Raw genomic sequence first — 17,721 nt, 5'->3', positions numbered from 1 at the left:
AGGGCTTCCACGGAGCACAGTATTCAATACACAATTCTGTCTCCCAGAGACAATGGCCGTTTTCCGTAGCTTTGTATCGCCGAGGGGCCAAACATTCCAAACGTCTCTCTCTCATTTCCAGGGTCTCCTGACCTGAATTAATAGCGATCTGGCGATTCTCAAAAAGGAGGGGGGCACAGGTGTAACACCCCCTTTCTTCAACGCGTTTTTTACCATCGGAAAAAAACGAAGTAATACAGAGTCTTACAGGATTTTAGAATCTAACACAATACAAAAGTTTTTTTTCTACAGAGTAATACAGTTATACATTCAATTCAGCATCTAAACAGTTAACGATTACATTGTCACTTCCTTTTTATATCTTAACCTCTTGTACTCTTAAAGTCTTGTAGCATCAGACTCCAATTTAGTAACCACCTATTTTTTTTATTTCTTTCCTTCAGCAAACAAAACTAAAGAGTTGTGATCTTAGCTTACGTGTATACTACAAAAGTTCATGCAAATACTAATCTTTATGTTACTTTCAAACTTAACAGGCAAGCTTCCATGGGGGTTGTCTTTATTATTCACATGCTTTGTCGAAATCCCTTAAAACCGGCTTCTGCTATTTAAAAATGGCGTCCCCATTAACCCTCGCCTCTTTTCCGGTTAATTCCCACGGGGGGAGCTTGTGCACCCTGGCGAAATAGGCTTTCGTCCGCTCCTTTCATAGGAGTTATTTTATCAACAATGTGTTCCAGACTTAGACCATTTCCCGAATTTCCACCCAATTCTTTAATTTTTTGCAAGTTGCTAGTTTTCTCTTCAGGACCCTTGAGGCTATTAGTTTTCAGTTTAAACTCTTAATTCAAACAGCATTTCAAATTCTGCCTTTTTACACCACACTCTGGAATAACAATAGCGTGTGGGGCCCTTTTACCTTCCAACTCAACCTGTGATTGATTCACAGGCCTTGTATTGAGCCATTGTCTCTGTAGCCTGGTTGCTGCTTCTGATATCAGTCCAGCCTTTAAATTTTCTTCGTTCAATCTGGGAACGACACAGTCCCCTTTTCCTTCAATAATAATATTCACCCCACCACCTTTGATCTCCTCCCTGACTTTTACCACACCTTTGAGCACAAACACCTGGGAACTCTCACTTCCCACTATTACCAAGGTTAACCCTTTTTTCACTGAACCAAGTCCATCTGACCCACAAGGATTGCATTCCTTTTCCACTGAATCAAATACCTCAGAGTTTTTCTGAGCTCCATTACTAGGTTCAGTACCACGTGCATCCACATCTTGGACACACTCAAACGGGACATTTGCCTCTTCCAGGCTTTCAATACCCGTACCCGGTCCAAATTCTAAATTCCCCTGATCCTCCCAGCTACTTTCTGGGCAACTCCCTTCCAGAGTAAACTCAACCCCGCGGGCTGAAACAACCTCATCTGCCAACCCAGCAGACTTCTTCCAAGTAAGGGCACCCTTTTCATCTGGGACTGCCCTCATTTCATTATCGGGAACACCTTTAGAAGTTTCCACTTCTTCAAACAGTTCTGCCAAATCAGACAGATCATCCATGTCCAACCCTGGACCTTTTAACAGCTGTATCTGTTTCTCATCTTCATTTCGTGCCTCTAGAACTTTTCTCCTCGCTAAAGGCAGGTCTACCTCCTCTCCCTTACTCTCTTTCACTTTACTACTCTTAGTTTTTCCATCCTCTAAGCCCTCGTGGTACAGGGTCGGTAAAAACGTCTCGGCCAACTCGACACTGGCCGGATTTAAACTGCTCTCGTTCTCAGCTGCCTTTCTCGACAGGCTGCAAGTGATCGCGCATGCGGGATAGACCTTTGAACCTAGGGGCGGAGTCTCCACCGGCTGTCTCGTCAGCGTCATTGCTGACCAAACCTTACCACCGGCTAAATCATTACCCAGAAGGACGTCCGCGTGAGTTCTCGGGAATTCTGATCGCACCCCCATTTCTACTGGTCCAGAGACTAGCTCGCAATTCATAATGATCTTATGCAAGGGCACCATTTCCGTCCCTTTTCCTATTCCTTTCACAGCTACCATTCCTGTCTTGTGACCGAAATCTAGTACCTTACTGCTAATCAATGACAGTTCAGCGCCCGTGTCTCTCCAGATCCGTACTGGAACTGGGGTATCTCCCTCTCTCACAGACACGGTTCCGTTTGACATACAAGTCGCAGACCCTTCTCGTACTCTGTCTACCCGGGGATTTCTTGTCGATTTACTGATTACCATGGCACATCCGATAGGGACCGCTGCTTTCCCTTTTCCTGTCTCCTTCCTTGGAGCAAAGCACCTAGATGCAATATGTCTCCCCTTTCCACAATTAAAACAAGTCAAGCCCGGAAATCTCTGGCCGTCTTGCCTCTCCTCCCCAACCTTACCACTAGCTCCCGGCGGGACCTCTGCCTCAGCCGGTGGACTTTCTCTATCGTTCCCACGGTCTCTCTGGGAACTTTTATTCGAGGAAAACTTTGTCTTGTGGGTTAGGGCATATTCATCTGCGAACCTAGCAAATTCGGAGATGGACTTATTCGGCTTCTCATTCAAATACATCCGGATATCCTCCGAAACACCACTTTTAAATTCCTCAATCAGAATTAACTCCCTGAGACGCCAAAAATCCTCTCCCACTATTTCTGCTGTGCACCAACGATCCAAGAGCACACCCTTCTCATAGGCAAACTCGGTATACGTCTGATTCCACCCTTTCTTTAAATTTCTGAACTTTTGTCTATACGCCTCAGGGACCAATTCGTAAATCCGGAGAATGGCCTCCTTTACTTCGGCATAATTCTCCGCTTCTCCCTCCTCCATGGACAACGCCGCATATGCTCGTTGTGCCTTCCCTTTTAACACACTTTGTAACAACGCCACCCACTGCTCTTTGGGCCACTTCTGATTCACTGCCACCTTTTCAAAAAGCAAGAAATAACTATCAACATCTGTCTCCTCGAACGGAGGTACTAACCTCAACTCCCGACTAACATTAAACCGCTCCTCTCGGTCTGACTCTTGATCGCTTCGCTCTTGCCTTAACTTCTCCATCTCCAAGTCATGTTTCCTCTGTTTCTCTGCCTCCTTCTCCTTCTTGGCTCTTTCCTTTTCTTTTTCAGCTGTTTCCAGCTGTTTTAACTGAATTTCATGCTCCCTTTGTTTCTCAGCCCTGTTCTGCTCTCTTTTCACCTCCAACTCCTTTAGCTGGAGCACATGCTCCCTTTGTTTCTCAGCCCTGTCCTGCTCTAACTCCTTTAGCTGGAGCTCATGCTCCCGTTGCTTCTCGGCTCGTGCTCTCTCTTTTTCAGCTGCTTCCAGCTGCTTTAATTTTATTTCATGTTCCAACCTTAATTTCTCCAACTCTAACTGAGCCATCCCACTGGCTGGTACCTTTTCAGGGATATCTTCCAATACCTCAGCTGCAAACACATTCTTCTCAATATAATACTGAGTTATGGCCCTTCGCACCTCCCGCTTTTTCATTGACAACCTCACCTCTGCGAGGTTTAACCCCTTCGCCACATTTATCAAGTCTGATTTGGTGGCCGCCTCTAGTGCCTCCAGAGTCGGGTTTTCTATAAATTCACCCACGTCCATCTTTGTTGGTTTCCCGTCTGGCTACCCGCGTAACCAGATCCAAGTTTGGACTTACAAGTCCGATTCACTGGCCTCCCAATTTGGTGTCAAATCCCGAGACGAGAACCCCAACTGTTACTTACCCCGTAACTGGGTCACTTACCAGCAAAGATAGAGAGGTCCGTTGAAGTATGATGGTACTATTTTTAACAGTATTTATTGATAAAAATACACAAAAATAATATCAGTGCAACCATACATATAATATACATCGTCAATACTAAATCTAAACGTGCGGGTATAATAATAATCAATAAGAAATAACTCTATCGTTGTCTAGGGGATAATGTATTGTCTGATGGAAATATAAAAGTCACTCAAGTTCATTCAAGCTGCAGCTTTTTGTTGGAGAGAGAGAGAGACGGATTAAAACTTGCCCATTCCTTTTATGATGTCAATCCTTTGAGAGTCGTTGGGGCTGATTTCTCCTTTGTTGTTAGCTAAAGCCGTTCTTCTGTGGCAAGGCCCACCAATTCCGAGGCAAATGGAAAAGGACGCACATGGCTTTCCACCGGCTTTCGCTATTACGCTGTTACAGGATTTTTAGCGTTTCTTCTGGTGCATCTGAGGGGCTGTTCCCACAGACCCTCTTTTATCCCCACTCACGGGGTCTCAGATGTCAATCAGGGTGGAATAATGCAATCCCTCAACCAGTCCACGTTGCCTGAGGGCTTCCACAGAGCACAGTATTCAATACACAATTCCGTCTCCAAGAGACAATGGCCGTTTTCCGTAGCTTTGTATCGCCGAGGGGCCAAACATTCCAAACGTCTCTCTCTCATTTCCTGGGTCTCCTGACCTGAATTAATAGCGATCTGGCGATTCTCAAAAAGGAGGGGGCACAGGCGTAACATTACCTGATACAGGCTTCAGTTGTCCTGCTGCTATCCACGGATCTATTCCATGAGCAATTCTCAGTCATCACACTTCCCTTGATGAGCTAGGTTATTTTGGTTCCAAAATTTTTTTATTCTGTATTTTAGAATCAGAATCAGGTTTAGTATCACTGGCATATGTTGTGAAATCTGATGTTTTGCAGTAGCAGTACATTGTAACACATATAATAATTTTTAAACTCTATAAATTGCAATGAGAAATAGATACTTTAAAAAGTAGTGCAAAAAGAGCTAAAAGAAAAGAAAAAATAGAATGGTAGTGCACATGGGTTCATTGTCCATTTAAAAATTTGATGGTGCTGTTCCTAAAATGTTGAGTGTGTGTCTTTGGGCTCCTGTACCTCCTCCCTGATGGTAGCAATGAGAAGAGACTTAACTCTGGGGATGGGAGATTTAAATTCTTAAATGACTGTGCTTTCCCTATTTATGTAGCCACCTCTCTTTGTCCCCCTGAATTCTTGATTCCTCTGGTCCCTTTTGCCTCCCAGCCTTGGCCAGTGGATTTTCCTTGGCCTCACAATCTGGAAATCTTTCTGTAAAACCATTTACTTGTTTCAAACTCCCTCTTTAAAACTTTCTTCTGTGACTTCGTCATCCTTTATTAAGTACCCGTAATGCAGTGGTCCCCAACCACCGGGCCGCGGACCAATACTGGGCTGCGAGGAAACAATGTGATTTGGTGATATGAAACGATATGAGTCAGCTGCCCCTTTCCTCATTCCCTGTCATGCCCACTGTTGAACTGAACGCACGCGAGGTCATCAGTCGCCTAAATGCAGCGATACCCTCACGCCAGGGATCACTGGTTGGCCTCGGGCGGCCGGCGGGAAGTGCCGTTGCTACTGGCCTGGAGCGCAGACAGATGGGTGCCACCTTTAAACCTGTTTAGCACACTGAATGTTCATGGGGAACCCAGTGCTAAAATATTCACAGACGACCTAATTTGGGCAGAACAGCTAACTTGCTGCGATCTACTGAAAATCATCCCTCGAGACAAACTTCTGTCGGCCGATAGATCCTACAAGGAGGGCGGGGGCGTGCCCCATCACACTCCTCGGTCGCTCTCTCCGGACTGCGACTGCCGCAGCCCCAGCACAGGGACCTCGGCCTTTACCATATCCTCTCACCCCACCCACAACCAGCCACACCTGGCCAAGGTGACAGGCGGGCAGGAGACTGGAGTTTGGGCCCGGAGGCTGTCTAATGAGGCAATGAAGCCGTCAAAACTGCTTCGGTACCTTGAGTCCAAGCACCCTGCACTTAAAGACAAACCTGTTGAGTTTTTTGAACAGAAAAAACATGAGCAATCGGGACAGAAGCAAATGCTGAGAGCCACGTAAACTAAATTGCGGAATAGACTGGACATAAGGAACCTCCTTCGAGTATCGCTGTATTCCGGTCATGTTTAACACCCCCCCCCCCCACCGTCGGCCGGTCCACAAGAATATTGTCAATATTAAACCGATCTGTGGTGCAAAAAAGGTTGGTGACCCCTGCCATGATTCTTTATTTTTGGTTATCCCTCTATGGACTATGTTGTTCTAACTTACAGATATTGTAGTTGTAACAACATCTATAAGGGGATATTGGAGTCTGTGCCTCTCAAGGTTTGTGGTAGTTTTATGGAATCTTGTGTCCATTACCTGGGTGCAGTGGTTCATCACTCACTCTACCTCCAAAAGGTAATTGTTTTGGAAAGTTTAATGGGTTATCAGAATCTGGCAACTGTAATTGTTCCAATGAAGTAATGGCAACAATTGAATGAGTCTTAATGGGGCAAGATGAAGTTTTGTACAAATTCTTGAGAATAACATCAGCTGAGAAAAGTGGAGTCTTCCCTCCCTTCTGTTTGCATGGGTTGAAGGAAAGCCTTTACCACTGCCAGTCAGCTGCTAAGAGATGCCCAGTGGGCACACCCAGATTAATATGCCTTATTGGCTTTTTAATGGAGATGCGTGGTTGCTTGCTCCTTCTAAATCACTTGATCATTTTGTCTTGAAGACTGAACCACCCCCCCCCCCCACTTCATTTCAAAACAGCCATCCAGTTTTCCCCTCTACAGGCTTCATCTTGTTCCAAGTGAAAGCTAAATGAATGTAGCTTCTTTCTTACTTCATCCTTTGAATTGATTGGACTAGGGTGACACAGTAGTGTAATGGTTAGCATAATGCTTTGCAGCACCAGGTATCGTGATCGAGGTTCAATTCCCACACTGCTTGTACGGAGTTTTTAGGTTCACCCCTTGAATGTGTTGATGTCCTGGGTTTCCTCAGACAAGCACTGTGATATGTGACCCAAGAATTCATAGAAAAGGGAGAATTGAGATGATGGGAATTCTCTGCCTGTCTAATCACTAAAATAGCAAGGGTCCATGTACAGATCCAGTCTTTCTTAGAGTTAGCAAAGATTCTGCATGTCATCAAAAACTTTGTCTAACTTCGACAGATGTGTGGTGGAGAGTATATTGACCAGTTGCATCACAGCATTGTATGGAAACACCAATGCCCTTGTACAGAAAATTGTACAAAAAGTAGGGAATGTGGCCCAGTCCATCACAGATAAAGCCCTCTCCATCACTGAGCACATCTACACAGAGTGCTCTTGCAGGAAAGCAGCATCCATCATCAGGGGCCCCTACCATCCACCCCATGCTCTCTTCTCACTCTTGCCATTAGGAAGAAAGTACAGGATCTTCAGGACCCACACCACCAGGTTCAGGAACACTCATTACCCCTTAGGCTCTTGAACCAAAGAGGATAACTTCACTTGCCCCATCACTGAAAGGTTCCCACGACATAAGGACTCACTTTCAAGGATTCTTCATCTCACATCCTCAATTTTATTTATTTATTTTCTTTCTTTCTTTTTGTACTTGCACAGTCTGTTGTCTTTTGCACATTGTTTGTTTGCCTGTCCTGTTGGGTTTAGTCTTAGATTGATTTAATTTTGTTTCTTGCATTTACCGCAAGAAAATGATTATCAGGGATGTGTGCATGGTGACAAATATGTACTTCGAATTTTGAACTTAATATCTGCAGTTGCTTGTTCACTGCCTTTGGCCACAAACATGTACTTTAAAGGCCACTGTAGCAATGCATTCTCTTTAACTTGCATCAAAGTACTAATCCCTCCCCACAGTTAGAATGCTCTTTTCATTAAGCTATTTGCTGTTCAGGATGTGGTCTCCTCTGTGCTGCCGAAGCTAAATACAAATTGGGTTGTGATTTTGCTTAGCATCTATATTCAATTTCAAACTTGGCCTTAAACTTCTTATTACTATGACTTTAATTCTTAGCACAGCTCTCACTTTGATTTTGTCCTTGGCTGCCTGAGTTGTTGCATAGATATTTCATACAAACGTGAGGACAAGCATTTCATCTCTTAAATACTTCACAGTCTTATGAACTTAAGGTTCAGTTCAACAAATATTGATCTTCAACAGCACTTACACTTTCTCTCAGCCAGATTGTGCTGAGTAATAGAGAATATGTGAACTGCCACCAGTGGGGGTGGAGGAACAGGTGAGGCTGGTATCTGGAGTGGAGGAGAGACTGTATGACTGAAGGAGATCACGATTGGTGCATAGTTTGTACACTGGTGCAACTCTAGATGTCTCTATACATGCTCTTTCTCCTTATTCCCAGGCTAAAAGTGTCTTTAATAGCTGCATCATTGCTATAATCGCTTACACTTTCTCAGAATCTCTTTATTTAAAAAAAAACCTATTATTACTTGTTCTCTTCTTACTTTCTTATTCCGGCTTCTGCCCCCTTCGTTTGCAGTCCCAATGAAGGGTCGCAGGCTGAATCATTGACTGTTTAATCCCCTCATAAATGCTGCCTGACCTGCTGAGTTCCTCCAGCATTTTGTCTGTGTCCCCTTATTACTCCATTATGTTTTGACCATCATCTATTTGGCATTTGATTTCTCTTACCTTCTGTCCTATTACAAATCTCCAGCCTTCCCAGACATCCTTTTCCCTGATTCTGTAACTGACAAGAGTAAATGAATTAAATGTATAATGAAGTGCCCAACTTCAGTCGTGGACTTTCTTACTGTATCCATCCTACTGAGTGTTTCTGTTGGTTAGGTGAGTAACAGTATATTTAACTTAGTTGGCTTTTGAACTACATTACACACTGGGCCAGATTTTTCTTTCTATTTCAATGTGACGTTACTCATTTACTGATGTTATTTTTCCCCATAGATTGAAAGTGGTGCTGTGTGGAAGCAGGTCTATCAGGACCTTGGAATCCCTGTGATGAATTCTGCTGCAGGTTACAATGTCAAATGTGCATACAGGAAGTAAGTCCATTATTTAAATATAATTTGTTGGACATAGAAACATAGACTGAGATTTTATTTTGCTATAATGTATAGTGTTTTCAATGTTTCAAAGGTACATTTAAATGACAGTTAAATGTTAGAATCCCGAAGTTGCCCCCAGCTCCCCTCACTCCCGCTCATAAGCAGCAGCAAGCAACAATCCCCCCTCCCCCCACCAGCAAAAAAAAAGCATTGGTACCCACCACTGAACACTCAAGTGTGCAGCAAAGCAACAGCAAGGACCCAGACTTACAGTACCCCAAAGACTACTCATTCACCCAGTATTCAACATACCACAGGCTCTCTCTCTCTCTCTCTCTCTCTTTCTTCCTAATAAGGAGAAAGAGGTATCTCTGTTTCACAGCGGGAGGGGAGAGATAACAAACAACTCGCTGGTTTACAATGTTAAAAGTCCATTGAGTCACTTTTTCTGAGCTCTGTGTCCAATGATTTCGGGTCTCTGGGCACACAGCCAGAGATCTTCTGGCTTCCACAACATAGCGATCTCCTGCTGGGACACCGACCTCCGATTTCCACATCCCCGTCTCCAGAGCCACGAAATCTCGAACCTCCAAAGGCAAGCTAAGCTCTTAGGCCGTGTCCTTGGCATGTTGAATAATGACCAATTGTGAAACCCCGAGAGCGGGTCCCATTCCCACAAAGAACCAAAGTCAGCGTGTAACTCCAGGTCAGTATCTTCAAAAGAACCCTGAAAGGGAAAAAGAGATATTAAAGATGGAAATAGAGCTGTTTCCAAAGATGCAAGCAAAGGAGTCGCCGTTTAGCACCATCATGACTAAGCTCTGCTCTGTGCAGTTAGATATTTGTAAAGAGATGAACTTCCATGCATTGACAATGTCATCTGTGGATAACCTGATCTTCCAGCTTCAGGCATTTGAGTTGAAGCCTCAATGCAACATTTTGAATGGGAAATTTCAACGTCAAAGTAAATGCATCATCAAAGTACATACTGTATATGTCTCTATACCACCTTGAGATTAATTTTCTTGTAGGCATCTCAGACTCACACATCAAATGCAGTGTATCATTTTCAAGAAAGCAGACAAACAGACTACAACAGTTGCAGTGGATTCCTTGCTGTTTGCCAGAACCAAGGTCACCCAAGCCTCGGCCAATGTGCAGCTGACAGTCACATATGTTTACATTGAGCAGCTGAGACCGGATTGAAGGGCCTTAGAACTTTATATATATATAGGAAAAACCAAGTTATTTTACTGGTCTGTTCCTGCTTTAAAACACTGTGCCTGCCCTTGAATAGCAGAAGTCCATAATGAGGCCCTGGAAAGATGAACTGTAGAGTTGTACGGCATGGAAATCGGCCTTTCAGCCCATCTAATGTATGCCAATCATCATGCCTATCTGTACTAATCTCATGTCTGCATTCAAGATTGGTTAATGTCATTTCTAGTACACAAGTGTAAAGGAGAACAAAATAATTGTCTACAACCAATGCTGAACAAAGAAATTACAGTAGATAAAGAACACAATAATAAAAAAACACAAAAGTATAAACACATAAAGTAGTTTGTATACATAGAGTAAGTATATCTTCATAAAGTAGCACTAGGCACTGGAGTGTCTGTACGTAAGGTGACGCTGACAGGAAATGATAAAATAGTGGCATGGAGGGGAGTGTTTGTTGGTTTCTATAGATGTGTGGTGAAAATTACATTGACTGGTTGCATCACAGCCTGGTATGGGAACACCAATGCCCTTGAATGGAAAATCCTACAAAAAGTAGTAGATACTACCCAGTCTGTCATGGGTAAAGCCCTCCCTACCGTTGAGTACATCAACACAGCGCTGTCTCAGGAAAGCAGCATCCATCATAAAGGACCCCCAACATTCAAGCCGTGCTGTCTTCTCCTTGCTGCTGCCATCAGGAAGAAGGTACAGCAGCCTCAGGACTGCCCAACAAGTACAGCATCAGTTATTACCCCTCAACCATCAGGTTCTTGAACCAGAGGGGATAACTTCACTCTCCCCATCACTGAACTGCGCCCTCAACCTGTAGACTCACTTTCAAGGGCTCTTCATCTCATGTTCTCGATTTTTTTTGCTTATTTATTTATTATTATTACTTTTTTTCCCTTTAGTATTTGCAGTTTGTTTTCTGCCCTGTTGGGTGAAGTCTTCCACTGATTCCATTATGTTTCTTGGATTTACTGTGTATGCCCTCAAGAAAACCTGTCTCAGGGTTGTATATGGTGTTACATACCCCGTAACTGGGTCACTTACCAGCAAAGATAGAGAGGTCCGTTGAAGTCTGATGGTACTATTTTTAACATTTATTGATAAAAATACACAAAAATAACATCGATGCAAACATACAGATAATATACGTCGTCAATACTAAATCTAAAAGCGCAGGTATAATAATAATCAATAAGAAATAGCTCTATCGTTGTCTAGGGGATAATGTATTGTCCGATGGAAATATAAAAGTCACTCAAGTTCATTCAAGCTGCAGCTTTTTGTTGGAGAGAGAGAGAGACGGATTAAAACTTGCCCATTCCTTTTATGATGTCAATCCTTCGAGAGTCGTTGGGGCTGATTTCTCCTTTGTTGTTAGCTAAAGCCGTTCTTCTGTGGCAAGGCCCACCAATTCCGAGGCAAATGGAAAAGGACGCACGTGGCTTTCCACCGGCTTTCGCTATTACGCTGTTACAGAATTTCTAGCATTTCTTCTGGTGCGTCTGAGGGGCTGTTCCCCAGACCCTCTTTTATCCCCACTCACGGGGTCTCAGATGTCAATCAGGGTGGAATGATGCCATGCCCCAACCAGCCCACGTTGCCTGAGGGTTTCCACGAAGTATAGTACTCAATACACAATTCCGTCTCCAAGAGACAATGGCCGCTTCCCGTTGCTTTGTATCGCTGAGGGCCAGGACATTTCAAACGTCTCTCTCTCATTTCCTGGGTCTCCTGACCTGACTTAATAGCGATCTTGCGATTCTCAAAAAGGGGGGGGGGGGGGCACAGGCGTAACAATGGTGACAAATATGTGCTTTGAAAATTTACTTTGCATGTGGAGGTGTTGATCAGCCTTGCTCCTTGGGGAAAGTAACTGTTTTCGAGTCTGGTCGTCCTGGCGTGGATGCTGCATTGCCTGGGAGTGAAACAAGCAGTCGATGCGCAGGGTGGGTGGCGTGGGTAGTGCGTACAGCGGTGGAAGTGCTGATCCTGTTCGGTTCAATGATCTCATTCACCTTTGCCTTTGCATTCGCCAGCCAGCCCAAAGCAGAAGTTGGGTACTCCACAAGACTAGTGGTCGCCAAACCATCGATTGAGATCGACTAGTCGATCTTTCAGACTTTCCCAGTCGATCCCAAAAAAAATGAAGATGAGAGATTGTTTCCGGGTTGCGGGGTTTTAGTTCTGTTCTTTCTGCCCAGTGCGCATGCGTGTAGCTCCCCGCCACGCACTACAGTGTATTTTAGTGTCCTCAACCACCGGGCCGCGAGGAAACGATACGAGTCAGCTGCACCTTTCCTCATTCCCTGTCACGCCCACTGTGAACTTGAATACACGCGAGGTCATTACCCAAGCGCGTCAGGGATCACTGGTTGGCCTCAGGTAACCGGTCGTTTCATGCGGCTGGCGAGAAGTGCCGATGCTACTGGCCTGGAGCACAGACAGATGGGCGCAGCCTCTAAACCTGTTTAGCACATGGAAAATTCGTGGGAACAGGTGCTAAAATATTCACAGACCTCATTCGGGCTCAGGGTTTCATAAGCAGCAGAGCAGCTACCTCGCTGCGATCTACTGAAACAAACTTTTGTTGGCCTATAGATTCTACAAGGGGGGAGGGCGGGCGTCCTGTCGCACTCCCCGCTCGGTCGGTTGCTCTCTCCGGACTGCGACCGCCGTGGCCCCGGTACGGGAACAGCCGCACCTGGCCAAGACATCTGGAGGCTATCTAATGAGGCAATGAAGCCCTCAAAACTGCTTCGGTACCTTGAGTCCAAGCACCCTGCACTTAAAGACAAACCCACTGAGTTTTTTTCCAGCGGAAAAAACGTGAGCAAATGGGACAGCAGCTGAGAGCCACATAAACTAAATTGCGGAATAGACTGGACATAAGAAACCTGCTTCGCTGTATTCCTGTTACGTTTAACACCCCCACCCCACCCCTGTCGGCCGGTCCGCAAGAATATTGTCAATATTAAACCAGTTCGTGGTGCAGAAAAGGGTGGGTACCCCTGGTGTTCATACATTATTTCTACTTCCGGGTTGCGAGTGTTTACTTCCGGTCTTTTCTGCCCTGGTGTGCATGCGTGTAACTAATCGATTTGGAGTCAATCTTGCCTTTCACTAAGGCTGAGGTAGGGCTTAAAAAGATTGGTGACCACTACACAAGACTTTTGGCACTCTAGCCAATTTTCATCATGTTCTTTCAGTGTTTGTCTATGAAGTATACCTTCAGATTATTCATGCTACATTTACCCTCCCACTTGCTGGTTGAGCCAAGTGAGGTAGAAATACAGAATATATCAGTTAGCATAATAATATCACAATGCTAGCGGCCCATGATCAATCCCTGCCGTTGTCTGTAATGAGTTTGTACATTCCCCTGTCATCGTATGGGTTTCCTCCCATGTTCTAAAGATGTACAAGTCAGTAGGTTAATTGGTCACGTGTATAATTAGGTGGCGTAGGCATGTTGGGCTCGAAGGCCTGTTTCCGTACTGTAGTTCTAAATAAAAATACAGCAAAGAAGGAGGCTGTTCTAGCCTGTTGAACTGATACTGGATTGGTGATTAATTTAGAGTCTTAAATGTTTCTTTCCCCCAGATACCTGTGTGGCTTTGAAGACTATTGCAAGTCAGCCAACATTCAATTCCCAACATCGCTCCATGGAGACCTTAAAGCAGGAAAGCAGAAGAAAGAATGTGAAAAGGGTCTTGATGATCTTGATCACAAAGATGAAAAGGAAAAGGTTACTAACATTACATCACGTGTAGCTGAAACTGAGGATGAAAATGAGAATGAAAGCAGCACTGTTGTGCAGGATGAAGAACTGAAGGCTCAGGAAACCAAATCCCTCAGGGTAAATCCTGAAAATACTTAATTACTTTAATTGTTGACTGACATTTGTGGATTGTTGCAGGGAGTGGATAAAGTAACTGGGACCCTTCAAATATCTCATGTCCAAGGTCCTGCAAGGTCTTTGACCTCCTGCCGTCAGGCAGAAAGTACACAGGGTAACAAGTTCTTCCCCTGGGATGGAAGACTTCTGAACACCCTGCTCTCACCCAGTACACATTATTTATGACACCGCCAGTAGCAGAAATACTGTTGATAATTTCATTATATGTTGTATAGGCACTTTATGTCAACTTTCATTATTTTTAAAAATTATTGCATTATTATGATGTGCCGTGCATGTTATATGTTGTGCACCTTGGTCTCTGAGGAATGTTGTTTTGGTTTGTTGTATACTGTTGAATACAATTGAACTTGAACTTGAAGTTCAAGCTGCTGCTTTAAGCTCATTAGACAGTTGTTGTTTAGTTACTTTGGTCTTGGTTTCTTGAGCTGCCCCCAGCTGTAGGAAGAACAATTTTCAGCACAATCCCTTTACTGGATGTCCAGGTGCAGTCTCGGCACCTTCATTAATGAAAGTGGATTATTGCTTCAACATTGGATGTTGAGAGGCAATTTGACAAATATTCAGAATCCTAAATGATCTTGATTGAGTTGATATAGGGAAGCTATATCCAACGCAGAAGAGAACAGGGCCTAGCAGTTTCTTCACATAGTTCCACAGTTGGATCACTTTGAACCAAGGCATGTTTGGACATCCAGTGTGTGGGAGAGTAGGACCTGGCAGCACAGCCTCAGAATACAAGAACTGCCTCTTTAAAACAGGGATGAGGAGGAGTTTCTTTAGATAGAGGATGGTAAAACTGTGCAATTCACTATGGCTGTGGAGGCCAAGTCATTGAGTACATAGAGGGGTGTCTGCACATAACATGACTTTGACAAGTAATGATAAAGTAGTTGTGGTGGTGATGGGTGGAGTGGGTTTGTGGGTGGAGGTGTCGATCAGCTTTACTTCTTGGGGAAAGTAACTTTTTGAGTCTGGTGGTCCTGGCGTGGATGCTACATAGCCTCCTCCTGATGAGAGTTGATGAACAGTCATGAGCAGGGTGGAATGTGATTATTTGCTGGATGTAATATACTGTATATCGTAGTGGATATATGCCATCTGCAAACACTGTTTTCCAAGTTATAACAGGCTTTAATTAATTATGTAGATCATCAAACCAAGCCACATCTGTCTTACTCAAAATATCCACATCTGTCTTGCTCAAAATATCCATTACACACATGCAGCTGTTCTACCACATAGTGCCAGCCTTACCAGAGTCCTCATTCCAGATACTTGAGAAGAATTGTCTGAATGAGTCATCCACTAATGGGGGTGTCATTCCTTAGGAGAAAAGCTGAATTACGGCCATCTCTTCATCCATGCGCTATAAAAGAACCCAGGATGCTATTTTGAAGAATTTGGGCATTCTCCTAACTGCCCTGCTGAGCATTTGTCCCTTAAGCAGTACTATCAACTGAGCACAAAATCAGATTTGCAGATTGCATTATTCCAGTTTTTAATTTTTTTAAAATTTAGAGATATGGCAGGATAACAGGTCATCCATGTGACCAATAAGCTGCTAACCCATACGTACATCTTTGCAATGTGGGAGGAAACCCACACAGTCACAAGGAAAACGTACAAATTCCCTGCAGACAGCAGAGGAATTTTACCCAGGTCACTGGCTCTGTAATAGTTACACACTAATCACTATGTTACCATGCCTGCCCTATCCTTCATGGCTATTTCCTTTACCTTCAGAAAAATCATGCATACAATTTATATGCACTTTAAAATATGTTATGAAGATATGAAGTGTTTGATAGAGATGCATGACTTTCTTATTGTAATAGGCAGCATCTGATACCAAGTACAGGTACAATGGGCTGAATAGCCTCCTGCAGGGTTCTATAATTCCGCGGTTCCCTGGTCCACTCGTCCCTTCCCACTGATCTCCCACCTGGTACTTGTCCCTATAAGCATAAGTGCTACACCTCCTCTCTTACCACCATTCAGTCCTTCCAGGTGAGGCAACACTTCACTTGTGAGTCTGTTGGGGTCATCTATTGCATCCGGTGCACCCAGTGCGGCCTCCACAGATTGGGGGACTGCTTCGTCGAGCACCTCCACTCTGTCCGCCACAACAGACAAGATCTCCCGGTTGCCACCCACTTCAACTCTGCTTCACATTCCCATTCGGATATGTCCATACATGGCCTCTTCTACTGCCATGATGAGGCCAAACTCAGGTTGGAGGAGCAACACCTCATCTACCGTCTGGGTAGTCTCCAGCCCCTTGGCATGAACATTGAATTCTCCAACTTCCGGTAATCCCCTCCCCCTCCCTTCCCCCATCCAAGTTTTCCTCTGCCTTCTTCTCCAGCTGCCTATCCCCTCCCCCACCCCTTGATCTTTCTTCTTATTGGTTTTTCACCTGCCACCTACCAGCCTTCTCCTTCCCATTCTTCTTTATAGGGCTCCTGCCCCCTCCCTCTTCATTCCTGACGAAGGGTCTCGGCCCAAAACGTTGACTGTTCATTTCCACGGATGCTGCCCAACCTGCTGAGTTCCTCCAGCGTGTTGTGCACGTTGCTTTGACCCCAGCATCTGCAGAGTATTTTGTGTTCTATAACTGATTGTCTGGAACCCTTCCTCTAGTATGGTTTTCACCTGACAGTCTTAAAATTTCCAGTTTAAGATGGCCCTACCAAAGATGTGCAACAACTTACTGGTAAATCATAAGGCAAGAGGTTCCTTATAACATCTTTCATGAAGCAATTTGTGGTGAATGATCATGCAGACAGCGAGGAGGCGGGTGGAGGCAAGGCTCCATGAACCGTGTTGGGGGATTCCAAGGCACAATGTGTTCAGGTTCGATCCAGGAAAGCAGACAGAGTTCGTATCGCTGTCTGAGATGGAGTGAATGATTTGGAGAGGAGTTGATGTGGAAGAGTTTCGATGCCTTTCTGCCTAATCCGGTTGTGAGGTTGGATTGCTCCAAGCACCGAGCCAATTTGGTGAGACCGAGAACGGCTTCAGGCAGAGCGGCCCAGGCATATCGGGGCACCTGAATTCAGGTCCTGGAATGTGGCACTACTTGGTGCTTGGACAATTTAAACATCTCTGCAGACAGACTGGAAGTCCAAGTGTCGAGTACAGAGGTGAGGGTCGGGCTGATTTCGCTCGCTCTCCCCTGAATATTCATTCCTTTCACCACAGCACCAAGGGTATGAACTGATATGGCTGCTGTGCGTGTCTCCCTCGCAGGTGTGATGAACTGGAGATCCACGCTTTGAGCCTACTTCAGCTGCTCTGTGAACAGATCTGCTTCGGGGTGCTGTTGGCAAGATGTTTTATTTCTCTCTCTTTCTCTGCAATGGTTTTTGTTTTTTTCAATTAGGTTACTTTGTGGCTGCCTAAAATCAGACAAATTTCAATGTGTATAATTCTATGATAATAAATGTGTCTTTGAATCTTTGTATGTCTTGAATTTGCCCGCTGTTGCTGACAGTTCCATTGAATGCGTTTAGATTATGTCCATAATACATGTGAGAAGGCAACAAATCTGATTAGCAACTTGAGACGCGGCCTCTTTCTGAAAGATGTATTTATAACACACACAAGATACTGGAGGAACTCAGCAGGTTAGGCAGCATCTATGGAGAGGAATAAACAGTCAGCATTTTGGGCTGAGACCCTTCATTAGGACTGGAAAGGAAGCTGGAAGAAGCCA

General features: G+C 44.5%; 1 protein-coding gene across 4 annotated transcripts in view; it reads left to right on the top strand.

The window, feature by feature from the left end:
* Positions 1-17,721, top strand: part of arid4b (AT-rich interaction domain 4B) — a 145,673-nt gene that overhangs the window by 80,425 nt on the left and 47,527 nt on the right. For all 4 annotated transcript variants that reach the window (XM_073056633.1, XM_073056630.1, XM_073056631.1 and 1 more), the window contains 2 exons: positions 8,754-8,851; positions 13,688-13,943. In XM_073056633.1, the coding sequence (XP_072912734.1) occupies positions 8,754-8,851; positions 13,688-13,943 (354 nt within the window). The remainder of the gene's footprint in view (positions 1-8,753; positions 8,852-13,687; positions 13,944-17,721) is intronic.

Source organism: Hemitrygon akajei, chromosome 9, assembly GCF_048418815.1.
Source record: "Hemitrygon akajei chromosome 9, sHemAka1.3, whole genome shotgun sequence".
NCBI lineage: Eukaryota > Metazoa > Chordata > Chondrichthyes > Myliobatiformes > Dasyatidae > Hemitrygon > Hemitrygon akajei.
The sequence above is the reverse complement of the archived record's forward strand: the minus strand, read 5'-3'. Positions and strand labels throughout refer to the sequence as shown.